Genomic DNA, 22,445 nt, shown 5'->3' on the forward strand with positions numbered 1-22,445 from the left:
CCGGGTGGGTAGGCGGTAGCTAGAATTTCGAGCTCGGCACCGCATCGGAGCAAAGATAGCTACTCCAGCCTCAATGAAACTTCGATTCGCAACCCTAAAGACGCAGGTTTTCGACATCGCAAGTCCAGTCACCGCTGACTAGGAAGTGCCGATTGAATCCTCGTTGTCGCTCGAATCGCTCTCGACGCGAATCGGTTCAGATCTTGTCTTTATCCCCTTGTCGAAACGAATACCCAATTTTTGCGACATCGAACGACGAAATGGCGACCGCTGCAGCGCAACCCGGTGTGGCCACCAAGGCCAAGAAGCCCAGTGCTCAGCGATCTATCCTGGCTGGAGCTATGGCAGGAGCTGTCGAGATTTGTAAGCCTCCAAGTTCTGGTGCTAGAAACTAAAGTGCAAGGAGAAGCTGACCGGACGTCTTCTCGATAGCCATCACGTACCCAGCCGAGTGTAAGTCGAGTCGTCATCACGCGAAGTCTTAGCCAGTCCCACCTTATTGACACCACGAACACCGACAGTCGCCAAGACACGATCGCAGCTGAACCGCAAACTCGCCGAGGGCAAGAAGCTGCCATGGCCGCCGTTCGGCAAGCAGTGGTATGCCGGCTGCACGACGCTCATCATCGGCAACTCCGCCAAGGCCGCGATTCGTAAGTCCCAACAATGTTCCACACAGTCATAACATAGTTACTAAAGATAGCTGTGTGTGCAGGCTTCGCATCCTTCGAGCACTACAAGCGCCTCCTCGCCGACGAGAACGGCAAGGTCTCGGGCCCGCGCAACGTCATCGCCGGCTTCGGCGCGGGCGTGACCGAGTCGCTCTTCGCCGTGACGCCGACCGAGTCCATCAAGACGACGCTGATCGACGACCGCAAGCGGGCGGTGCCGCGCATGCGGGGCTTCCTCGACGCCATCCCCATCATCTTCCGCGAGCGCGGCATCCGGGGCTTCTTCCAGGGCCTCGTCCCGACGGCGGCGCGGCAGAGCGCCAACTCGGCGGTGCGGTTCGGGTCCTACACCTCGCTCAAGCAGCTGGCCGAGTCGTATACGTCGCCCGGCGAGAAGCTCGGCACCCTGGCCACCTTCGGGATCGGTGGTGTCGCCGGCGTGATTACCGTCTACGCCACGCAGCCCCTCGACACGATCAAGACGCGCATGCAGAGCATCGAGGCCAAGAGGGACTATGGTAACAGCTTCCGCTGCGCCAGCATGATCTTCAAGCAGGAGGGCATCTTCACCTTCTGGAGCGGCGCCGTGCCGCGTCTGGCCCGGTTGGTGATGAGCGGCGGCATCGTCTTTACCATGTACGAGAAGAGCATGGAGCTCATGGGCAAACTGGACCCCGAGGAGAAGTACCTGTAAAAGACGATCACCGATAACGAGACAAGAAAATTACGAGTATGGACCGTTTGGGGGAAGCTGTATAGATTCCTAGAGAATACCCCAGGATATTGAGGGAGGAGCGGCATACGTCGAGGCGTTATGGAGTCATCTATGTACAAAACCCAAAAGTCCCAATGCTTTTGAATACCAGTCATACAGCCACAAGGGGCAATCATCCTCTATATTCCCCGTGATCTATGTCGTATCATGTCGTCGTATCGAAATATTATACAAGTACTGTCACAAAGAAATGTGTCGTATTTTACTTTAATCGCACCACTCCCTTGACCCGGATGATGAATCGGTCTAACCAAGACCTGGTCGGCGCCTCTTGCAATTCTCTTACGAGATCGGTGAAGTAGGTCGGGTTGCTCTTCGGTTGCAGGAGTGTTCCGGTAATGGGATACTAGGAACTTCAGGTCAGTAATGAAGCATCATTTGCGCATGCGAAGGGCAGCTCACCTTCTTCTTGTACCGGTTGTCGATCAGCGAGTACAGCGCATTCGCCTGCTTCAGCTCCTCCTCGTCCGACAAGGCGCCGCTGGCCGACTTGCTCTCGAATCGCTTGCGCAGGACGTCCTGGAACTGGACCTGGGGCCGGATGGCGTCCTGGGGCCACTTGTTGAGGGCCCGGAGGATGTGGTTTCGCGCACTCTGCAGAAGATATAGTGTTAGCGCAAACAGGGCCTAGCCGAGGGGCATCGCATCAGAAGGGGAGAGCTTACCACTGCTGATTTGGCCATGATTGGGTTTGCTTTTGTCAATAATACCAGGCGACAAATGGTCACATGTCTTGCAGGCCGTCGAGGGTGGCCACGAGGGGGGTCGTAGATTCGCGCGCCCGATTCGTGAATAATCGTCACTTCAGCTACAGCTAGAGCTTTCTGTATCCAAAAATTGATGATCCTGACATTTGCATGCGGTCACGGGGGTCGGTGGAATGCGGGCTCCGAGACAAGGCTAAAAGTCCAAATGGGGCTGCCAAAGACCCTGGGAGTGTCGGACTTAGGAAGGACAATTGGGCATTGTTTTCCAGCAGGCAGCATTGTTGTTAGGGGAGAGGGGCCCGCCAAGACTCAGCTTGACACTCCGGAGTTTGCGCATTTCTAGGGGCTGAGGGTGGAGGGTAGGTAGGAGGGGCCGCCCCCGAAAAGATGCTAGCGCTAAGCAGCAGCAAGTAGCAGCAGGTGCCGCGTATCCCGACCGACAGCCAGAGTTCCTCACGTCAGGACTGTCGCATGGGCATAACACGGAGCATGGGGGCTCCTTGAATCTGGCATTGGCTTGCATTGGATGGCATGGTGTCTTGTCTGCCCGTCGCACACTTGCACTTCGCACTGCAGGTCTGCCTACCGCACCCCCCCTGCTTGCTCTACCTAAACTCCATGCACGCACGCATTGCACGTCTCCCATCTCTTCCACCATCCTCTCTCATCCATCTTATTCTTTTTTCCGTCGCAAATCAATCCTCCCCCCTGGCCATCCTTGTGTGGTTGCTTGATTGATTGATACTGACTCTCCCTCTTTTTTGTCCTTTTTCATCTTTTACTATTGACTCCTGTTTTGATTTGATTGACCTCAATTGTCTCCGATTACAAGCCAGCCAAGCCTCACTTGTTGCCTCTCTCTAGACCCAAAGGCCGTCTCCGCTGACCATACCAACCAACCCAAACGTCGATCGCATTCGGCCGACTACCACCAACCTTACTCGCCCTTTTCATTGCCACTCCACGCTACCCATCGTACCACAGCAACCAACAGCGCCCGTTGTTCCTTCTTCCATTTCAATCCATCACATCCACCATCGACAATACGAGGCCACGGCATCATTTACTTTTTGTTCAATAGTATCCCCAATTCGCCTTCGGTTTCTCCAAGATGGCCGGACGGTATGCACGGGTAAGTTTGACATGCGCAAGGCGGCCTCCCTTGACTCCTCCCCCTCTGTGTCGCATCTGCCACACACGACTCATATAACGACCCATGTATCCATCCGTATTGACACCTGCAATCAACCACAGATAAACAACCATGATCAAGATCATGACCAAGATGATCATGACGACCTCGATACCCCCGCCCAGCAATCATCCAACCCGTTAATACGACAGTCGGAACGTGCCCACTCCCCTCCGCCTTCCTTCCACTCCAGAGCCTCGTCGCTCGAGAGGAGGCGGCATGGCGTCGATCCCACCCTGGCCGATGCCTTCGCCAACGATGACGACGATAGCGACGACGATGAGCCGGACGACCGGCAGCGGCTAGTGCGCGGCAACTCATTTCCCATAGATGCTGGCACCTCGAATGCTCCGTCTCAAAGACACCCCATGGCCCCCGCGCTGCCTCCCAGACAGCCGACACAATGGCCTACGGCTACACCCACGCACTCTACTGCCAGTAACGCGACGCACGTGCCGGGCAGGACTTATGGCGCTGGCATTCAATCAGATGGTGTCTTCTCCAACATGATGGCGAGACCGGAGCGAGGCGAGAAGATTGTGGAAGAGATGCCTCCGGTATGTATAGAATCGTCTAGGATACAAATCATCTCAGGATCGACAGACCAAGCTGACATTTATTACTAGACCTACGAACAAGCCGCGGCTGATGCGGCTCCTCCCTACTGGGAAACCACGATCCTTGCGCCCGGCCTCGGCGGTCCCGACGAAGTCTACATCGACGGCATGCCTGTCGGGTCCATCTTCAGCTTCATCTGGAACGGCATGATCTCCATGTCCTTCCAGTTCGTCGGCTTCCTTCTCACGTATCTCCTGCATTCGACACACGCTGCCAAGAATGGATCCCGTGCCGGTCTCGGTATCATTCTGATTCAGTACGGTTTCTACATGAAGGGGGCCGCTCCAGGCGGCGACGGCATGAGCGGAGCGCCTCAGGATGGATATGCGCAACCACCGGACCCAAACAGCCACGATTTCGACCCCAACACTGTCAGCACGGGCGATGGAAATGGCTCGGGCAACGGCTTGAGCGACCTGGCGAGCTCGGAATGGATTGCGTACATTCTGATGATTGTCGGCTGGTTTGTCTTGATCCGGGCGGTCAGCGACTACATCAAGGCGAGGCGGCACGAGCAGTTGGTGCTGCAGAGCCCGGACCGTGGCCTGCCTATCCCCATCATTGCGTCGGGCGAGTCTTCCGAGAGAGTGGTATGAAGCGACGGTTGTTTTTGGACGGAGTTGGGGTTTCTTAGGGGTGCATTCAAACACAGTGTAACACATGGCACAGGCGTTGACTGGGTCCAGAGGGGACCTTTATGGCAAGATTCCTATCCTACGGTATCGGTAACGGAGCCAGCTATATAGATGATCTTGTCTCTATGGATATATGTTATACAAAGTCACAACACAAACAACACATGGAGATTTTCTTGAGAGGTTCAGTACACTCGCCTACTTACCTATGTATTCACACCCATGTTCTAAAGCCCTCCTCCTATTGTATTCTCGTAGATCTCCTCAATCCCCGTTGCAAAACCGATATAGTGGCGGGCACTTACCCCACAAGTCCTGCTAGTTTGAGTATTTTAGGAAAAGGCAAAAGGGTCCGGCAGTGGGCACAGTTATGCACCTATGGAGTAGTGACACTCACCTCCCGCATGGCTCCCCACTGTCCCGCTTGCATCTCCCTCACGTCACTCCACGCATGTCAGAGTCTCGGCTGCGTTTGTCACTTCACCCCGGAACAAACAGAACAGAAAGCATCGAGTTCCCTACTACTTACATTACCTGAACTGATTCATAGTTTCTGAGCCGCGATAGTTACGCTTCAATGCCGTCGTCAATTTGAAGCCTGCTTGTTCATCAATTCAATCAGCTGTGAAGTTTAATCAGTCAATGCTCGCAACAGCCTAATCCCCTCCCGTTTGTTAACTTTCAACACGCTAGTCTCGTTGAGACCGACAGCACCAAGCACATCACGGCACAGCACCTTCTACCGTCGAGTCCGGATCGGTCGAGAGTCTTGCTCGCATCATTCTCAGGACCTGAAACCTGTGATAGCATCGGCACCAAAGAAAACTGGCATCTGATTGCAATCTCTCGTGGTTTCTAGGGAGCTTCGCCACCCGATCAATTCAACAAAGAACCCATCTAAGGAAACACCCGTAACAGTCAAAGTGCCACCGCAAATCCCCCGCCTCAGGACGTACTTGCTCAGCAACTACCATCACCGCCACAGCCGCTGTTGCACCTTATTTTCTCGTCTTCAAACTCAGTACTCGCCAATCGCCTCAGCACTTCAGACCCAGCAGCAACTACGCCACATATCCCCATCCGCAACCACCGGAACCACCACCAAAACCAGAATCAGGACCATGGCCTGGCGCAGCAGCGGCTCCTCGAACGCGGGTCTGGTCGAGAACCTCTGGAAGAACGGCCTGCTGACCTCGCCGGCCGTGAAGGACGCCTTCCTGCGCGTGGACCGGGCCCACTACGCCCCGGCGTCCCCCTACGAGGACAGCCCCCAGCCCATCGGCCACAGCGCCACCATCTCGGGCCCCGCACATGCACGCCAACGCCGTCGAGGCCCTGCTGGAGCACGTCTTGCCTCAAACCAGTAACGGGGGTCCCCCGCGCCGCGTCCTGGATATCGGCTCGGGCAGCGGTTATCTTACTCACGTCCTGGCCGAGCTGGCGGGCGAGGACGGCGTCGTGGTCGGCGTCGAGCACATCGTGGAGCTCAAGGAGCTCGGCGAGCGCAACATGGCCAAGAGCCCCGAGGGCCGGGCGCTGCTCGAGAGCGGGCGCTGCCGGTTCCGCGTCGGCGACGGGCGCAAGGGGTGGGGTGGAGCCGAGCCCGCGCGAGGGCCTGCCGCCCGTCGGCGGGCACGCGGGCGCCGTAGCGGCTCAGAACGGGGCTAGTGCGGAGGATGGAACTGAACACGAGGCGGGCGGCTGGGACGCGATCCACGTCGGCGCCGCGGCCGAGGAGCTGCACGAGGAGCTGGTGCGGCAGCTAAGGTCGCCGGGGCGCATGTTCATTCCCGTGGGCGGCAGGGATGGGTGGGATCAGTATATTTGGACGGTGGACAAGGATAAGGAGGGGAATGTGACGAAGAGGCGGGGGTATGGGGTGAGGTACGTGCCGTTGACGGATGCGCCGGGGGCGGCGGGGAAGATGGTGGGTGAGTTGTAACATTGGTAGGGCGCATGGAATGAATGATGTTATGCGGGAGGCTATGGGCAAAGGGATGTGTACGCTTCAAGGGCAATGTTCTTGGCCATGGCACCGATAGAATTAGGGAAAGTTATCTTCGCTGGCAACTCTTTTCTATCTGCATATGTATGAAAACTACTCTATCACGGGTGCGGCAGCTCATCCTTTAGGTCTTGCTTCAAACTGCCTGCTCAATCGGAATTTGACAATTGAAAGAAACAGACAGTCAATTATTGCCTAAGACCATCTTTCCCTATCGAAAATGTTACTGTGGCTGACCCGAGAGAGCCCGTACCTCACTGAAGTTTCGTTTCCCTCATTGGAGGCATCAGCGTTGGTTTCCATTTGGGGATATGCCGTCTGATTGACATTCGTCTACTACGAACTCAAAGAAATTCTGAAAAGTCTAGCTGATTTCCCGAGATACCATCACCTGGATCGATCCAACTTCCCTGGTCATCTGGTTCGGTCCATTCAGAATACAGTTCATTGAGCCATTCCTCATTATCAAAAATCTCGCCAATCACTACCCCGGGTGCATCCGGTACCTCATACCCGGGGTAGGAATCGGGCAGGAATCCCAAGTCCATGCTTCCGAGATTGAGATTTTCCGAGAACCCGTCGAACCCTGCGTCGTAAGCACGAGCGGCCACATCCATTCGGTCTTCCCCTACCATCCGCTGTCCATTCTCTCCTCGGTAAGGCGTTTGGGTTCCTTCTCCCCAGCCCTCTGGCATATATTCCATAGTACTGAGGCCCTCGTTTTCCGGAACGCACTGGTCGCTGTCAATGGGTTCCTCGTCTTTAGAATCGGACAAGCCCACCTGACGACAGCATTCCGGTTCATCCATCCCTTCATCAACGCTTTCGGTTTCACCAACACATCCTTGGTGATCATCTTCCGTATCGGAGTCAGGAAAGAACTCAAAAGCTTCAAGCAGGTCTTCCTGAGCTAATGTGTGTTCGTCTTCCTGTGACCATCCGATGTGGTCCTCCATGAAAGAGCGCAATGCTTCGTACCTATTGTTTCGCGCATAACCGATTGCTCGGATACACTGGCGTCTCCCTTCGCCATTGCAGAAGTTACCATATTCGAAGAGAAGCCCAACAACGTCAAGCTTTCCGAATGATGCTGCGCCCTCTATCGCGGTCATTCCATTTATGGGAGCCCCTTGTGCAAAGATATCGGCCTTTTCTGAGATGAGCCATCTTACGAGACGAATACGTCCCTTCATGGCAGCCAACTGTAGTGCCGTAGCACCACCCATTCGAGCTGGTGATGCGTTCACATTTGCTCCAAATTCAAGTAGGAGTTGAGCACATTCCCAACTGTTGTTTTCCACCGCGTATTGGAACGCAGTTCTTCTGTTAGATGACTCCAAGTCATTCAGGGGGTTCGAATACATGTCATCATCTTCACCAACCCAAGGGTATTCGCCCCAACGAGGGCGGCCATTGACGTTAACCTCGTGTTTCAATAGATACCGTACCATATCAAGGTCATTGTTCATTGCCGCTAGTTGAAGAGCTGTATTTGACCACCGGTAACGTCTTCGTGGATCATACCCATGATGCATTAGTTTCTCCAGCTCATCCGCGGTGCACCGTCGGCCGATGGCCCTCAAGCCAACAGCAGTATTTACTGTAAAACCCGAGCCCAAGAGCAAGTCTCCAACGGATCCGTAAAACTCCATAGCTTCATTAGACCTACTCTGATTCTGAACGCCCAGCAGAGGCGTCCAGCACAGTGGGTTTTCCCAAGGGTCCAAGTCTATGTGGCCCAATCTTGGGTCTTGTTGTAGCAGAACCTCGAGGACCCCAAGCAGACGAACGGACTTCGTGTCGTATGATACGATCATCATGATCATCAGCGTGTCCAAAGCCAACAGCTCAGCCTTTGGCGTGACAAACTCGGGTCTTCTCCGCCTCAGTAATTCGTGGATCGTTTGCAGAATTAGGGACCAGTCCTCGTATTTGTTGTCGATTTTGAGCACATAGACCAACCATCGTTCTAAGGCAAAGGAACTGTAGGCGTGGTGGTAGCGCTCAAGTACAAACTTGAATATTGTAAAGTGGAGGTTTGACGAGTCCCACCCCCCGATACGTTTACTCAGCTCCCCAAGTCGCGAGTTTTGAGACGTGACGGACTCGCAGGGGTATAATTGACACCAATCGTCGAGTCTCTTGTTCCGTTCTTCTTCTGCACATAACTCAATATCGGGAATAGTAAGGCGCGTGAGGTGATCCAGCCAGCCACATGTGTCAAAGACATTGGTTTGGTCCATTGGAATGGCGATGTTTTTGGTTGCACCTCCAAGTATCAAGACATTCGCGATCTCAAATTGCTCTTTGGAGATCGCAATATCTAGGGCAGTCTTCCCCGAACTAGATTGTGAGTCCAACTCAATGCCTCTGTTGATAAAAGCTGTAGCCAACTCCACAATGTTTGGGTAATGATCTCTGGGTCGGATGGATTCCGTTAGGAGTAGTAGCTCGTGGCCCTCTACCGGACACCCTGACTTCAAAAGGAGGCGGGCGCATCCATGTGACCTCCTCCATAATGACCAACCCAAGGGAGATCTGGCTTGGGGTTCCTCTTCGCGGGCCTCGAGCTTCAGGCCGTACAGCCAGTATCCATCGACGTAGAAACTCGCAGGTGTGTGTTGACAGGGGCCAGGTTTTAAGAAAGCATCTAGTATATCACGGTCGCCCAAGAACGATGCAAGGTGTATAGCCGAAGGAAAAGTTCCTTGGCCATCCTCCCTTATCGGACCATAGTCCACCATTGCTCCCAACTCTACGAGTGCTTTGCACCGTTGAGACTCTTGCCTTTCCGAATCCTGTGGCCGGTTTTCTATTGTTCCCCTTATCCGGGAAGCCACCAAGGCACCCAAGGGATGCTCCCCGCGTGGGTTCTTGCAGTTGAAGTTAGCCCCTCTTGCTCGAAGTATGTTGAGTAACGCCCTGCCTCCATTCAAAGCTGCTGCTATTAGTCCCTCAGCAGACAGTAGAGGGCCGAACGGATCACTTCGGGCCAGAGAGTCTTCGTCAAATAATGCCCGAATGTAGTCCAACATAGAATGTTGTTTCGCAAAGGGAGTATCCCAATGAGGTAAAAGGAATAGACGGGAGAAGTCCATATCTCGAAGGTAACCAGGGCCGTATGCTTTGCGACCATGGTCAACAAAAACTTTGACAATGTCCAGCAGGCCGTCTCGGATCGCCACCTCCAAAGGTGTTCCATGCTCATCGCAACATCTTCCACCAGGAGAAACCCCGTGCGCCAGTAGCACCCTGATCGTAGCTATGCCATCGTGGTTGGAGACCAATCCAGAATGGCCGCAAAATCTGCCAGAAGGGCAAAATTTGTTAGGGCCTCCCCTGTGATGCATTCTCGAGGCAGCGACAGCTAAGGGACTGTGGCGAGAGATCACTGCCAAGTTGATACCAACATCTAGTATCCATGTGACAATTCCGCTTTGACAGCAACACAAAGCTGCAAGCCCAACCCCCTCAAGAACCGACCGAATAGTTGGCTCTGAAAATATCGGATGTGTCAACCCGACGAGGCCCGACTGCCTTATGATGTCAACAAGTAGCTCATTTCTTCGACCATCATTACTGATGGCCTTGTTGGAAAGTTGATATAAGCCAAGACTAAGAATCTCACGCGCAGCGATGTCGAAGCCCTTAGCGAAGTTCTGGCTTCGCAGGAGATGCTCTCCTGGATAGCTCTCGGGCATAATTGACTGCAGATATCTCGATAGCTTGAGAGGACTGAAAATACCTTCGGGGAGCGACAGACCCAGTTGGTGAGCTGCAAGCTGCAGTGTGGAAAGGGTCCCTGAGGTGGCCAAATCTTGCACACCGGGCTCTAAATGCACTATGCAAAGTCGTTTACCCATTATTCCCAGGATATCGATCGGAGCTTCAGAGACCAAGCTGGTAAAACGAAGCCATGGTAAGTTGGGGGACCATTCGTAAGAGATATAAGCCTTTGGGTCGTCGAAGATAGGCGAGCAGACGGACACCACTGGACCAGGAGGTGTGGAAGGGCTTGCTGCATCGAAAAGATGTGTAAGTATAGATAATCATCATTTTCAGTTCAGAGTGACGTACGAGCTCGCACTATGTCTAGCATCTTGCGGGGGTTGCGGGATGCTTGCTGGCGGACCTTCTTTTCAGGCCATTGATTGCCGTTCACCACCACGGCACTCCTCTTATTCTGACGGTCACGCTTCTTAACCTTATGGGATATGTATTCCCTGGTTTCTCTGGTATCGTTTCGACGGTAACCCCAGGATTCTAAGCGATCCTTGAATTCTTTAATCCTGGGTTTATACGTTAATTTCGTTGTTTATATCCTTAATAGTAGGCATGAGAGAGGCTTACGAAGGAACAAAGTCTAAAGATCTCATTCGATCGCGTATCTCTTCAGGCTTGAGCTTCTTATCGTAGAAGAGATGTCTTATCCTTGGCTGGTGCTTCTTCCACTTCCAATCAGGATCTGGTTGAGAATGCGAGGCAGATGACATGACAGCAGTTCGGCTTGGAACGAACACGGCGACGTTAGTGATTTGGTGTGTCCGACTTATTCTCAGGTCTTGAATATTGACAGTGTATTTTCTTTGAATGGTAAAAATGATAATGACCAAAGATTGTGGGAGGTGGGAGCAGTTGAATAGACGGAATGGGAACTGACTGAGCTGAATGCTCGGGGCCTAGTACTACTTAATGTACTTATCCTGGACAGTTTCTTTTCAGGCAGGCTGTGCTGGGTCATTACCACGTGTGGTATTACTACCTTTGCGTCACCTCCACCGCCTGTGAGTAGGCAGGTCTGATTGGCTGCTTCCAGAAAATGTGCATGAGTTGAGGCTAGTGGCTGGCTCTCGGCGCCGAAGCTGCATGAGAGTTTCGGAATCAGTCAATCAGAACCTGGGACAGGGCATAGCCGGTGGCGCATGGGTCAAAGGCGACCATGTCCCTATGGACAATACAGGATAAGAGGCTAGGCACATGCATGCATGTAACAAGTACTGAGCTGGAAAACATTGAATGCATATGATTGGATTATTCCAAAACATCGAAACCAACTCTGATAGGTCTATTCCAGAACATGTTTGGGGCTTCATTCGTAATTATCGGCGATCCTCATTGGTCGATTCCAGAAGTGAAGGATGACGGGGCTCAAGAGCTGCTTGATGCCTTCTTGGCAAGCATTTGGCGATTTCGCCCAAGTCGTCGAGGGGCAGTTACATCCTCAAGTAACTTGAAAATAAATAATCTGCATCCCGTGCGTAGTGGATGAGTGGATCGAACCTTCGCAGGCAACACTATCATTTTATATAAAAGAAGCCAACAACTTAACACCGCCTATAGTCATGTCACTGAGTCCCCAAGTTATCATCGCCCTCGTTGGGCTCTTTCTTGCCGTACCCCCTGCTGTAACCATAGTGTGGAAGCTGGTGTCGTACATGCGAGTCCAGGCTACAGAGCAGCACCTGCAAACCCCATCTCCATCATCCACCACGACGCCAGAGCCCACCCCTATGTATCGCCAACCGGCTGGAGATAGTAGGACGTCCCAAAATATTGTGCTGGCCATGGAGGAAGGACTCCCACTCCATAACGCTGCCGGGTTGCCTCAACAAGAAGTATGCAAACGATGATTGAGAAGACTCGGAGATGAGAGTGCTTACTGACAGTTATCTCCCAGATATCTCCTTCCACATTCGAACTTCCGGCGTCGACCTAAGGATCTCCATAAGCACGAATATTGCCATGCCTTCTGCACCCAGACTCACTTGCGATTGATACTCACATGAACGGCTAGGCGGAGAGTTCGAACCATTGCTATGGGAAAGTCACAGTTCAGAAACAGAGGGTTAACAAAGATAGATAGTTCATTGCCTGGTAGTACTTGTGGGGGACGAGAAGCTGTGGATACAAGCATTTATGCAAGATGTAGAAGAAGGATCACGATGTGGAACAGCACGGATAAGACATACTAAGAGGTTGAAATTGATACGCGGTCGAAAATTACACTTATGCATAGTATGCCGTTGAATGACTTGCCGAGGAACGCTTCTAACAAACATCGTTCATCCGATCATTGCCATGGACTGACTCTTGTCTTGACTTGGCCCTCCAAGCTACACCAAACCCAGTCCGATTTAGTAGCAGGCAGACTCAGTAAGCGGCTGCTTCGAAAGGAGTGGTAAGAAACGGTCTGAAGTCTATAGCTTCCATCAACGTGTTCATGAGTACGGGTCGCCTCCTGCCGACTCTCCCGCTCCCGTCTGCATAACTGTTTTATGCCCGCTGTGCCTGACTTTTAAAGAAGCGGCTGCGTCTCATATTTCTCTCGGCGAAGATACTTAACCACCTGGTAATTCTGCGTAGTCTTCTGCGTCCATTCATTGCGATGGTCAATCTTCCAACAGCGATGACAGCACGAGACCATGCTGCTGCTCCCTGCCTCGACAGACCAAGTAGCCCCAGTACGAGATACCCATACCCTGGCGTCGGTATGGAGTCTGGCCGGCATCGCCTCCATCTTCGCCCTGGGTCGATTCTACGTGAGAGGCTACCGGGCGGGGAAGCTACGGAGTGACGACTACTTCATCATGCTCACAATGGTAGGTGGACCAAGCACTGGACTGTAAGGCCAGCCCAAAACGAAAGGCCACTTTTTGATCGGTTGCGTCGACTGACGTTTCCTTCTGGCGATATCGCAGTCCTGCATCATCTCGGTGTGCTCCCTCGCCACCAAGGCCATCGAGTATGGGCTCGGCCGCCACGTCGAGACGGTGCCCCGCCAAGACCAGATCGCCGTCGTCAAGTGGATCTACCTGGCGTCCTGCCCGGGCGTCATGTCCATCGTGATCCCCAAGCTGGCCGTGGTGTCTCTGCTGGTCCGGCTCTTGGTCCCCGGCAGAGTGCACTACTGGTTCCTGTGGGCCATTGCTGCCGCCGTCAACATTTTCTGCTTTGCGATTGTCGTCATATTCTTGCGGACCCTGGCGTCCAAATGCCCGCCTTTTGAGGTCGACGGGATCCCTCCCGGCTGTGTTCCGGTCGCAACACAGGTCAAGTACTGCTTGTTTGCCGGGTGTAGGTCAGCTCACTCACTCTTTCGTTCTGGGCATTTCGATTGGAGCTCTGTTTTTATTTTCTCCCGAACTTGAGGTTAGCTACCCCGACAGCTGACGTTATTTAGCAGCGTCAGCCTTCGTCGACTTGTACCTCGCCGTTTATCCCTCCATCGTCCTCTATGGCCTACAGATGCCACTCCGGCGGAAGGCCGCCTTCTCGGTCGCTCTCGGACTCGGAATCTTGTACGTACCTGCTGCCACCCTCGTTCGAGCCCCTCGTGTTCGTTCAAAACGAATGCCTAGGTACCTAATAGCTATGGGAGATAGTTCCGGGGCAGCTGGTATTAACAAGACAATGCATGTCCCCGCACTTGCCAGTCCCGACTTTATTTGTACGTCCACTCCTCATCATGATCACGGCCCTCTCATCAAGAACCCTGCCAGGAATTCATGACTAATGAATGCCGTCGTCGGGATAGACACAAACGCGGGGTTGCTGAGATGGACGGTGGCCGAGAGCAGCAGCCTCGTCATCGCCTCGTCCATGCCGGTGCTGCAGCCTCTGTTCCAAGAGCTCTTCGGTTTCTCGATCGTGGGGCGTCCGCTCCAGACGCTGAAGCGATCCTGCGACGGGGTAGTCGAGTTTTGCGGCAAGAAAATCGCGACGGCGATACAGCGCCGCGTCGTCGAGGCAAACAACCTGGATGATCTGTCCGAGTTGGGGCAGGATCTGGAGGCGAACGACGGCCAGGGTGGCTCAGCGGTTGGGCACGAATGCGCGCCGCCTACTGCGCACGTCAGCGGCTCCAAGACTACGACTACTTTGATTGAGGGGAAGTAGTGGGAAAAGGGGGGTTCTTGAGGAAAGTAGGTACTTGTAGAAATAAACATGCATTGATAGGCTAATGTATGTCTCGCTCCCAGCTGCGCCGTGCCAATGTTCCCCTGTTGCCTCATGAAAAGCATAAGATAGTGTACATGAAGTGAAAACGCTGCCAAATGAAGAAAAGCAAAGAAAATGCCCCCAGAGCGCCGACCCAGTCCAATGCCTAGAGTCGGATGAAAAGAAGAAGAAGAAGAAGAAGAAAGGAGAGAATCAAAGATGCTGAATGATTGAAGAAATCCTTGCAGATCATAGGAAAGCTGGCAACCCCTCTCTAGGGAGTCAAGCCCCTATCCCTCGGGCTCAAGAAAAGTACCTGGCCCCGAGCTTGCCCGCCGAGCTCCCGTCCGAGACGGCCCGGGCAGTGGTGTTGCCGCCGCTGCCGGTCGAGTAGTAAACAGCGACGTACTCGGCACTAAAGACGCCGCCCGAGGTGGTATCGGCCACCGGCGTAGTCTTGCCGCCCTTGTTGGGGAAGGCGCCGCCGATGGCCAGGTTCATCAACAAGAAATGGGGCTTGGTGACGGCCTCCTTCCAGGCGCTGGCCTCGACTTTCCCGGGGAGGATCTGGTGGTACTGCACGTCGTCGACGAACCAGGTCATCTTCTCCTGGCCTTCGCCGCCCGTGCGGTCCACCTCGAGCGCGTACGTGTGGAAGTTGGCCGGGCACGGCTTGCCCGGGCAGGCCGCCTTGCTGCCGCCGATGCCCTCGTTCTCGTTGCAGGGGCCGCCGGGGGCGGTGCCGCAGTGCAGGGTGGCGTAGACCTTGTCCTCGCCGTTGACGTTCTCCAGGATGTCGAACTCGCCGACGATGGGCCAGTTTCTGTCATGGATGTTAGTTTTTTGGGGGTCTGCTGGGAAAGAGGGGAGTGTAACTCACGTGTAGACGCCGCGGAATGCGGCTCCCAGTGTCCAGAAGGCGGGCCAGTAGCCCAGGGGCTGAGCGACCTTGGGCGTGCTCAAGCTGGCTTGGATGCGCACTGCAAGGAGGTTAGCGACTGTTGTGCAGTAACCATTTGGTGTTCAAAGACAGGGAAGAAAAACAGAGAAGACTGGGACTTACTCTTGCCGCCGACGGGCGCCATAAAGTCCTTGCGCTGCGTCTCGATGCGGGACGAGGTCCAGGCCTCGCCGTTCTTGATGGCGGTGATCTTGACGTTGCCCTTGCCGTCGAGCTGCACGTTGGCCGGGTCCTTGGTGTAGGTCTGGATCTCGCCGGTGCCGAAGTTGGCGGCGCCGCCGGGGTAGCTGGTTCCCGTGGTGAAGATCCAGTTCTCCGACTTGGGCAGGCTGCCCGCCGCGCCCTCAAAGTCGTCGCTCCAGGCCAGCGTGAAGCCGTTGACGGTCGGGACCGCGGCCCGGACCGCCGCGGGGGCCGTGGCGGCGGCGAGGAGGGCGAGGAGGCTGAGGCGGTAGGCCATGATGAGTCTCGGGAGATGGTATAAGATGAAACTGATGTGTAAAGGCGAAGAAACGGAAGAAACGAACTGTCTCGAACGAAAGAAGAAACTGTCCCTCAGAGATGGATTGAAATAGGTTCGTGAGAAGGAAGTACGAATGGAAAGAGAGTGAAGAATCGAATTCAACCTACTGCTAATAAGACTGTTTGTTGATGGGATAAAGAGAGAGAAACACAAACCAGATGAACGAATCTTGGGGTTCCTATATACCTATTTGACTTGACATGTCTTGGGAAGAGGACCGACTTGAGGCCCTGTAGATGTCCGGATGGCAATGTTGGTTGGCGTCGTACGACCCGGGAGCTGTCAATCAAAGAGAATTTCCATGGATCCCGTTATAGTGGTGAAGACCCCCCCGTCGCCGTCTCGAAGCGATATTCGATCTGGCGGAATTGTGGAGACGCGACCCCTGACTATAGCCTCGAGTCAAGGTCTCACCCATGATGAGTCGACCGGGGTTTCGAAACAGCTCTCCGCATCTACGGTCGACCCAGATCAGCAGAATAGCCGAAGAGAGCTAGGAGGCAATCTATCCCACTCAACCGCTACCGTGGGAATCGGGAAGCCAAGCGGCGAGGCGCATCACCCGACGAACCCAAAGTCTATAAATATTCCATGGAGAGGTTGGGCTTCAGCATGGTCACTGCAATAGGGGCATGTCACGTCGCACATTGATTATATATCTCCCCGCAGTCTTCAAAGTATGGTAGATTACTGAATGCCTTGTTTCCGAGGCCCGCTGACACTGGGCATGAAGTTTCTCAAATGGGCTGAGCCTCTCCCCATGGCAAGTTGTTCAGGAACACCACCGAAGCGAGGGCTATCTCTTGTGTCGTGTGGAAATAGTAAAAAGTTGGTATTGGCAGTCAGGGTGTTCATTCGATTCCGAAAGTTTGTTTGTTTGTTTGCCCAGCTCGGTGATTGTTAGAGTTATTTACACTGCCGTCGTTGGCGGCGGCGGCACGACGAAGAGTTGAACAGGCGATTGCGGATCTGGCCAGCGATCATTCCTGGGTACTAATATGCTTGAAGAAGCTCTGCAGCTGCCGTTGAGTCTGTACTGTGGGTCCAGGCCAAATACAGTAGTACTCGGGGAGGGTGAGGGATCAAGAACATCAAGTCGAGTCGAACCGGGCACCGGGGACGATCACCTACCGCCCTGCTCCTTGGCGAAACGACCCGAGTGGGCCCGCAAGCGGAAAGACCGTGCTTCATCATGGGAAGGTACCATTGGCCACTTTCGCTTAGAAGGTTCCTGCGGCTGACCCAGGGCTGAAGGGCCTCAGGGCGGAAGAAAAGACTGCCCATAAGTCCTGTGGCGAGATGTGGATGAACATGACTGCGGTCGCACTCATCGTCGTCGCATCACAGTGGGCAGATAGTGGCTGAGCTACTCGGAGCCGACATCTGACTCGTTTGGCTGTGTCATATGGTCAACGCATAAATATGGGGTACTCCAATCGGTTATTCAGGTACCAGGGGCAGCATCCCGGGTTGGCAGCTCTTCGCGCTCATCAGATATATGAATTCCAGGTACATAAACTCATCAGCTGCTAAATTTGGTACCGGTATGTGCATGCACGCAGCTTCTACACAGACGTCATTCTGGCAAGCTCTTCCATAGCATCTACACATATAATCCAGCCATGACCGGGATAGTCTAACAATAGACATTATGTCTATTTCTATGCCTCTGGGGCACGAGCTATCAATGACGGGTCAGGAAGTTGTTGCGTAGGACGAACCCATCCGCCATCCACCTCGAGCACCCTCCGGCCGCCCGGGACCCGGGCTCCCTCGCTCGCTCACAAGCTACTGCTGGTCGGCTTCTGCAGCCGCGCCAGCGCCTCCTGCACGCACGACATGACGAGGCGCCCGTCGCGGCGGCGCCACAGCCGCTGCCGGATCAGCACGCGCCCGTCATCAGCCCATGAGGTATCCCGCTCGCACGCGAGCCAGTCATCCAGAGAAACGTCGGGCGCGTGGAACCACACGCTGTGGTTCATGGTGGTCTCGATGGAGAAGGCCGTCACGGGCCGCGCCGCCGCCAGGTTCGTCGTGTAGATGAGGAACAGGTCCGACAGGAAGGCCAGCAGGGCGTGGTGCGTCGCGCGCGGCGCGGCCGTGGTGAGGGTGCTGGGGTGCACGCGCACGAAGCTCTGCATGCGGAAGCGCGGGGGGTCTAGAGAACTGGTATCGGGCTGGCCGATCTGTCGGTCGCGCGGTAGGATGCGCCATTGGAACGGGTCCCGCCAGATGTCGAGCATCTCCCTGGGGTACCCGCCCTCGACGAGGCAGGCCTGGGCGCTGTCGGCGTCGACGTCGTCCGGGTCGCCGTGGCCGAATTGGGGCATGGCCTCGTGATAGTTCAGCTTCGGCGCTACAGCGACGACATCGTCATCGGATGAGGATCGCTTCTGGAACCCGACGATGGCGGTGAAGTGCACAATGTTACCGCCCTGGACGGCGCGCACCAGCCGCGACGAGAAGGACCGCCCGTCGGAGAGGCGCTCGACGTGGTACGCGACCTTCTCGTGGGGGTTGCCCGGCAGCAGGAAGGTGGACTGCAGCGAGTGCACGTCGTGGGTGGCCGGGACCGTCTGCTGCGCGGCGGCGACGCACTGGCCCAGGAGGTAGCCGCCGAAGACGGAGCGCGCCTTTGCGCCCGGCGTCTCGAAGGGGCTGTATATATGAAAAGGCAGATCCTACATGTCAGTAAACTTTGCTCGTGAGTGAGATCCAATGAACCAATCATTTGGCCCCGATAGATGAGAATGGTATAACAAAGAGAAAAGGGAGGACGAACTGGGTATTGACAAAGACATCCGTCGCGGGGTCCGGGAGTCGGGTCACAGCGACCACCGGCTCGGCGGGGCAATATTGGGGCATGTTTGCTAGAGAGCTAGATAGAGTTACAGTGTTTGCTAACAGCTCAAGTAACGCCTTTGACACCGTTATTCAGCAAGCGTGCTAGATACCTTATGTACAGACACGGGCCAGAAGATGTTCCGCGGCAGGACTTCCCTAGGCTGCAGCAGGTCGATGGCTTGATTGGATGTTGTGGCGTCGGCCTCGTCTTCTTATTGTCCTCGTCGCAAACGACGCCCAACCTGATCTTGTCTCAAAACGGTGCGAGCCGAGGTAGAGCGGGATTCGTCTTCACAGCTGAACATCATATCCACTTTCGGAGCCAAGACTACGATCCCGGTTGACAAAAGGCTTGATTTGGATATGCAGGATGGAAAAAGAGCGTGCAGGGCCTCAATTGTCCTATGTACGTTGCTTCAGTTTCAATGCTCCCCCCCCCCAATATCAATGCACAGACTAGTCTTTGCCGGCAGCAATTGGGGACAATCTGCTGGGAAGCGATCCGGATCCCTCCCCGTCATTGCGGCCGACGGATCAACCTTGACGTTTGCCTTTGATTGGTTCCTAGGGGAGAACGCCGTCGGCCTCGGCAGCGTCTTCGGGGTTGTTCTTCTCCACTGAAGCGACAAGTCAGGATGCGATAGCTCTTTGGTCAGTTGGGAAGTAGATGTGCAACTGTACTTACGCTGGTCCAAGATGGCTGCAAGCTCCTCGTCCGTCGCCCGCTTGCCCCCCTTGCCATACATGGCCGCAGCAGCGGCGGCCCCATCCGCCGAGTCGGTCCCCTGAAGAGCCGCGAGGATGGCATCGACGTCCTCCTGCTGTCTCTTGCTCGGGTTGCCGCTCGGTTGACCCGAAGCGGCGGCGGCGGCGTCCTCGGGATTGTTCTGGCCCAACGCCGCGAGAATGGCGCCGATGTCGTCCTGCTGCTGTCCCTTTGCCGGGGTGTTGGTGTTAGTGCTAGTCGACGACCCGCCCGAAGCCGCGGCGGCATCTTCGGGGTTGTTCTGCCCCAAGGCGGCCAGGATCGTGTCCAGCTCGCTCTGGCGACGGTGCTGCGTGGGCAGAGTTAGGCCGAGCGACAGGGTCCCCAGGGCCATTGCGACAAGTGTTTGGGCGCGCATCGTGACTTGACTGGGGTAAGTGATTGACTCAACGACGATATACTGAGCACAGCTCAGGTGATGAATAGATACGGAACTATATGCAGTGGAAAGAGTGGCTTTGGTTTGCCAAGTGGGCATACTACTGTTTGGTCAGAGGTGTTCAAGAGCATTTTAAAGTGAACTTGCTGAGGTGCTCGTCCAATCATTCACTTGTCTTTACATCATCACAGTCGAGCTTGCGCAAGCAGACGTAGCACCTGAACGTGATGAGGCGATGAGGCTTATTTCCAAACGCGCCCGAACATTCTAATAGCTTTTCAACTCTTCTTCGAAATGCAGATGGCAGATGGCGGCCGCGGTCCCATGTGGTATTTGGAAACTGGATAAACCAATCGCGGTGAAGGGTCAGCTAAACCCGGGGCGATCGAGAGCAAGCCGACACTTGGAAACGAAACAAGCACCGTTCAGTTCTTGGACGGGAAATCAGATGGGTTGAAACCTGATCACCGTCGCCAATGCGCATCTCCCTTTGGCAAATTGACTTGTTTCTACTTGTGCTTGTTGGAGTTCTTCGACCGGGCGCCCGGTGAAACGTGGGGTCGGAACAAAGTTCATGTGCGCGCAACGGAAACAGGGACCACGACTCGGGAGGCAACGTGGTACCCCAATAAGGCTGATTGAGAATAGGTGTTTGGTGTCTAATATAATTGGGTGCCTTTGCTCTCAGCCATCGGTGTGGGCATGTATTTGTATTACCTGCGGAAAGCCGTGCGGCTATGTCTCGTTCTACGTGACGTTCCCTCCCCCATGCCATATGAATGTCTTGCGAGGATGCGGGTTGCAGATGTGTGCGCAGCCTTCGAGGTCATCGGGCGCCCGCCTATTCCTCGCGACATTGGACGAGAGGATGCCACTCAGAAGTAACCGTGGTGGGTGCCGCCGTCTCGGAAAGGTTGTGTGTTTTGTTTGCTGCTCTCGTCACTGGCCTCCGTCACTACCCAATTCGCGACATGGCAATTGGCTGCACGATATCTAACACAGGCACACAGGCACAGGTACGTTGGTTGAAACGAGACGAGGGAGGAATGTTCCTGACACTGGGCTGCAAATCGAAAGCAAACTCTTTCGTGGTGCCGAACCTCACAGGTGCACGTTCCGGGCCGCTGAGGGGACACAAGTGATGGAAGGCTATGACTGTAAGCTCGGGCATTGGGGAGTGCAGGTGGTTCGTCTGCTTCAGGCACGTCATGCAGTGTAGCTCGATGCGAAAGGGGCGAGAATGCATCATGTTAGTTCCCTTCTAGCAAGATGTGAATATGTATGTAGCGGCTCCAGTCTTAGCATGGAAACTAGGGGAGCGTCGCCGAATGTCCGCTCGGCAGGCATCCAAGGAAGCCGGCTCCTCCAAACCCGAACCGAGTGGTCACACTGGTGCATGCAACTCGCGCGCAGTTGGGCAGTTGACGGCATTCCTGTCCGTTCCTTTTGAGACACGTCAGCGTCCAAGACTTTTTTTAACGACAGGTGGGCAGCAGGAGAGCAGTAACAGGGTACGGGTGACAGGATTGATCGGGTTGGCAAGAAGTTGGCAGCAGGCCCACGAGTCGAGTCATTGGATTGGATTGGACTGCGACGTTATAGGCCTTTTAAGACCTTGGGCTTGTCTCTCAATCCGGATCCTGTTACCCGCCAGTTCTGCACCGCTCGCGGACTCCTGCGCGGGTCGTCAATGTGTTGGCATGGATGGTTGGGGTCGAAAGTCAGTGGAATGACGAAAAACTCAACAGGACCCTGGAGGTTTCCTGGGATGCACGTAAGGGCTCCTCTCCACGGGCAAGATAAAGTAGGCGATCGTTGGCGGGATGGCTCGCATTAAGTCGACGCCAGCATACAGCATGTCGTCATGTCTCATTTGGGGTTGGGCGATCGGCCTGGGGCGCCCGGGGGGTGGTGACCACTAGGAGGAAAAGTGAGCACCCCTGATGACTTGCCCCGCGTCGTGGCGCTCTTGGTAGGACAGCGCAGTGCTTCTAGGCGGCCCCTAGTGCTGGCGTGCTTCTGCAGGGGTGCTTCTTCTAGCGTGCTGCACTGGCAGTAGGGCAGCAGCTAAGGCATTTTACAGCGCCTGATTGGCCAGAACCTTCCGATTGGGGACCCCCAACCAGTACTACCAATCAATTTACTTGCGCCCCGACAGGTGGAATGCAGAAGAGGACTTGAACAAGCGTATGACGATCGCGAAACCAACGACGACGGGAAGAAGAGGTCTTAGGAGCATGTCGATCAGGGTTCGAGACCGCAGCAAACGGTGTCTGAGCCGTCCGCCCTTGCTCCTCATACAAGGTGACAAGCAGCTGAGGTGAATGGGAGGAAGCGTTGCCAATAAAAGGCAAACATCCTCCAGGATTTCCAGAATGGGGCCCATCTTCACGGATCCGGTACATTTCAATAACATAACTACCAGGACATG

General features: G+C 54.7%; 9 protein-coding genes across 9 annotated transcripts; 4 read left to right on the top strand and 5 right to left on the bottom strand.

Annotated features, from left to right (window-relative positions):
- Nucleotides 1-260: 260 nt before the first annotated feature.
- PG985_001736 (tricarboxylate transporter mitochondrial carrier protein) lies at nucleotides 261-1,365 on the top strand (the record flags this gene model as incomplete). The annotated part of the gene is made up of 4 exons (XM_066821505.1): nucleotides 261-363; nucleotides 433-453; nucleotides 522-653; nucleotides 716-1,365. The coding sequence occupies 4 exons, from the start codon at nucleotides 261-263 to the stop codon at nucleotides 1,363-1,365; spliced, it is 906 nt and encodes a 301-aa protein (XP_066688937.1).
- Nucleotides 1,366-1,648: 283 nt separating this feature from the next.
- On the bottom strand, nucleotides 1,649-2,129 carry PG985_001737 (uncharacterized protein; the record flags this gene model as incomplete). Its single annotated transcript, XM_066821506.1, has 3 exons — nucleotides 1,649-1,792; nucleotides 1,849-2,073; nucleotides 2,112-2,129. 3 exons carry the CDS (start codon nucleotides 2,127-2,129, stop codon nucleotides 1,649-1,651), a joined length of 387 nt encoding a protein of 128 aa, XP_066688938.1.
- A 1,135-nt stretch (nucleotides 2,130-3,264) lies between these two features.
- PG985_001738 (uncharacterized protein) lies at nucleotides 3,265-4,559 on the top strand (the record flags this gene model as incomplete). Its single annotated transcript, XM_066821507.1, has 3 exons — nucleotides 3,265-3,285; nucleotides 3,408-3,902; nucleotides 3,972-4,559. 3 exons carry the CDS (start codon nucleotides 3,265-3,267, stop codon nucleotides 4,557-4,559), a joined length of 1,104 nt encoding a protein of 367 aa, XP_066688939.1.
- Nucleotides 4,560-5,719: 1,160 nt separating this feature from the next.
- PG985_001739 (protein-L-isoaspartate O-methyltransferase-domain-containing protein) lies at nucleotides 5,720-6,540 on the top strand (the record flags this gene model as incomplete). Its single annotated transcript, XM_066821508.1, has 3 exons — nucleotides 5,720-5,847; nucleotides 5,963-6,189; nucleotides 6,248-6,540. The coding sequence occupies 3 exons, from the start codon at nucleotides 5,720-5,722 to the stop codon at nucleotides 6,538-6,540; spliced, it is 648 nt and encodes a 215-aa protein (XP_066688940.1).
- Nucleotides 6,541-6,947: 407 nt separating this feature from the next.
- On the bottom strand, nucleotides 6,948-11,096 carry PG985_001740 (uncharacterized protein; the record flags this gene model as incomplete). The annotated part of the gene is made up of 3 exons (XM_066821509.1): nucleotides 6,948-10,621; nucleotides 10,681-10,892; nucleotides 10,954-11,096. The coding sequence occupies 3 exons, from the start codon at nucleotides 11,094-11,096 to the stop codon at nucleotides 6,948-6,950; spliced, it is 4,029 nt and encodes a 1,342-aa protein (XP_066688941.1).
- Nucleotides 11,097-13,025: 1,929 nt separating this feature from the next.
- Nucleotides 13,026-14,499, top strand: PG985_001741 (uncharacterized protein; the record flags this gene model as incomplete). The annotated part of the gene is made up of 4 exons (XM_066821510.1): nucleotides 13,026-13,202; nucleotides 13,302-13,677; nucleotides 13,784-14,050; nucleotides 14,138-14,499. The coding sequence occupies 4 exons, from the start codon at nucleotides 13,026-13,028 to the stop codon at nucleotides 14,497-14,499; spliced, it is 1,182 nt and encodes a 393-aa protein (XP_066688942.1).
- A 345-nt stretch (nucleotides 14,500-14,844) lies between these two features.
- PG985_001742 (DHH family protein) lies at nucleotides 14,845-15,962 on the bottom strand (the record flags this gene model as incomplete). Its single annotated transcript, XM_066821511.1, has 3 exons — nucleotides 14,845-15,364; nucleotides 15,422-15,521; nucleotides 15,605-15,962. 3 exons carry the CDS (start codon nucleotides 15,960-15,962, stop codon nucleotides 14,845-14,847), a joined length of 978 nt encoding a protein of 325 aa, XP_066688943.1.
- Nucleotides 15,963-17,806: 1,844 nt separating this feature from the next.
- On the bottom strand, nucleotides 17,807-18,890 carry PG985_001743 (palmitoyl hydrolase; the record flags this gene model as incomplete). The annotated part of the gene is made up of 2 exons (XM_066821512.1): nucleotides 17,807-18,683; nucleotides 18,808-18,890. The coding sequence occupies 2 exons, from the start codon at nucleotides 18,888-18,890 to the stop codon at nucleotides 17,807-17,809; spliced, it is 960 nt and encodes a 319-aa protein (XP_066688944.1).
- Nucleotides 18,891-19,433: 543 nt separating this feature from the next.
- PG985_001744 (uncharacterized protein) lies at nucleotides 19,434-19,993 on the bottom strand (the record flags this gene model as incomplete). The annotated part of the gene is made up of 2 exons (XM_066821513.1): nucleotides 19,434-19,486; nucleotides 19,555-19,993. The coding sequence occupies 2 exons, from the start codon at nucleotides 19,991-19,993 to the stop codon at nucleotides 19,434-19,436; spliced, it is 492 nt and encodes a 163-aa protein (XP_066688945.1).
- Between the last annotated feature and the right edge of the window lie 2,452 nt (nucleotides 19,994-22,445).

This window comes from Apiospora marii, assembly GCF_038362585.1.
Source record: "Apiospora marii strain CBS 49790 chromosome Unknown utg000002l_segment0_segment0, whole genome shotgun sequence".
NCBI classification, from domain to species: Eukaryota; Fungi; Ascomycota; class Sordariomycetes; order Amphisphaeriales; family Apiosporaceae; genus Apiospora; species Apiospora marii.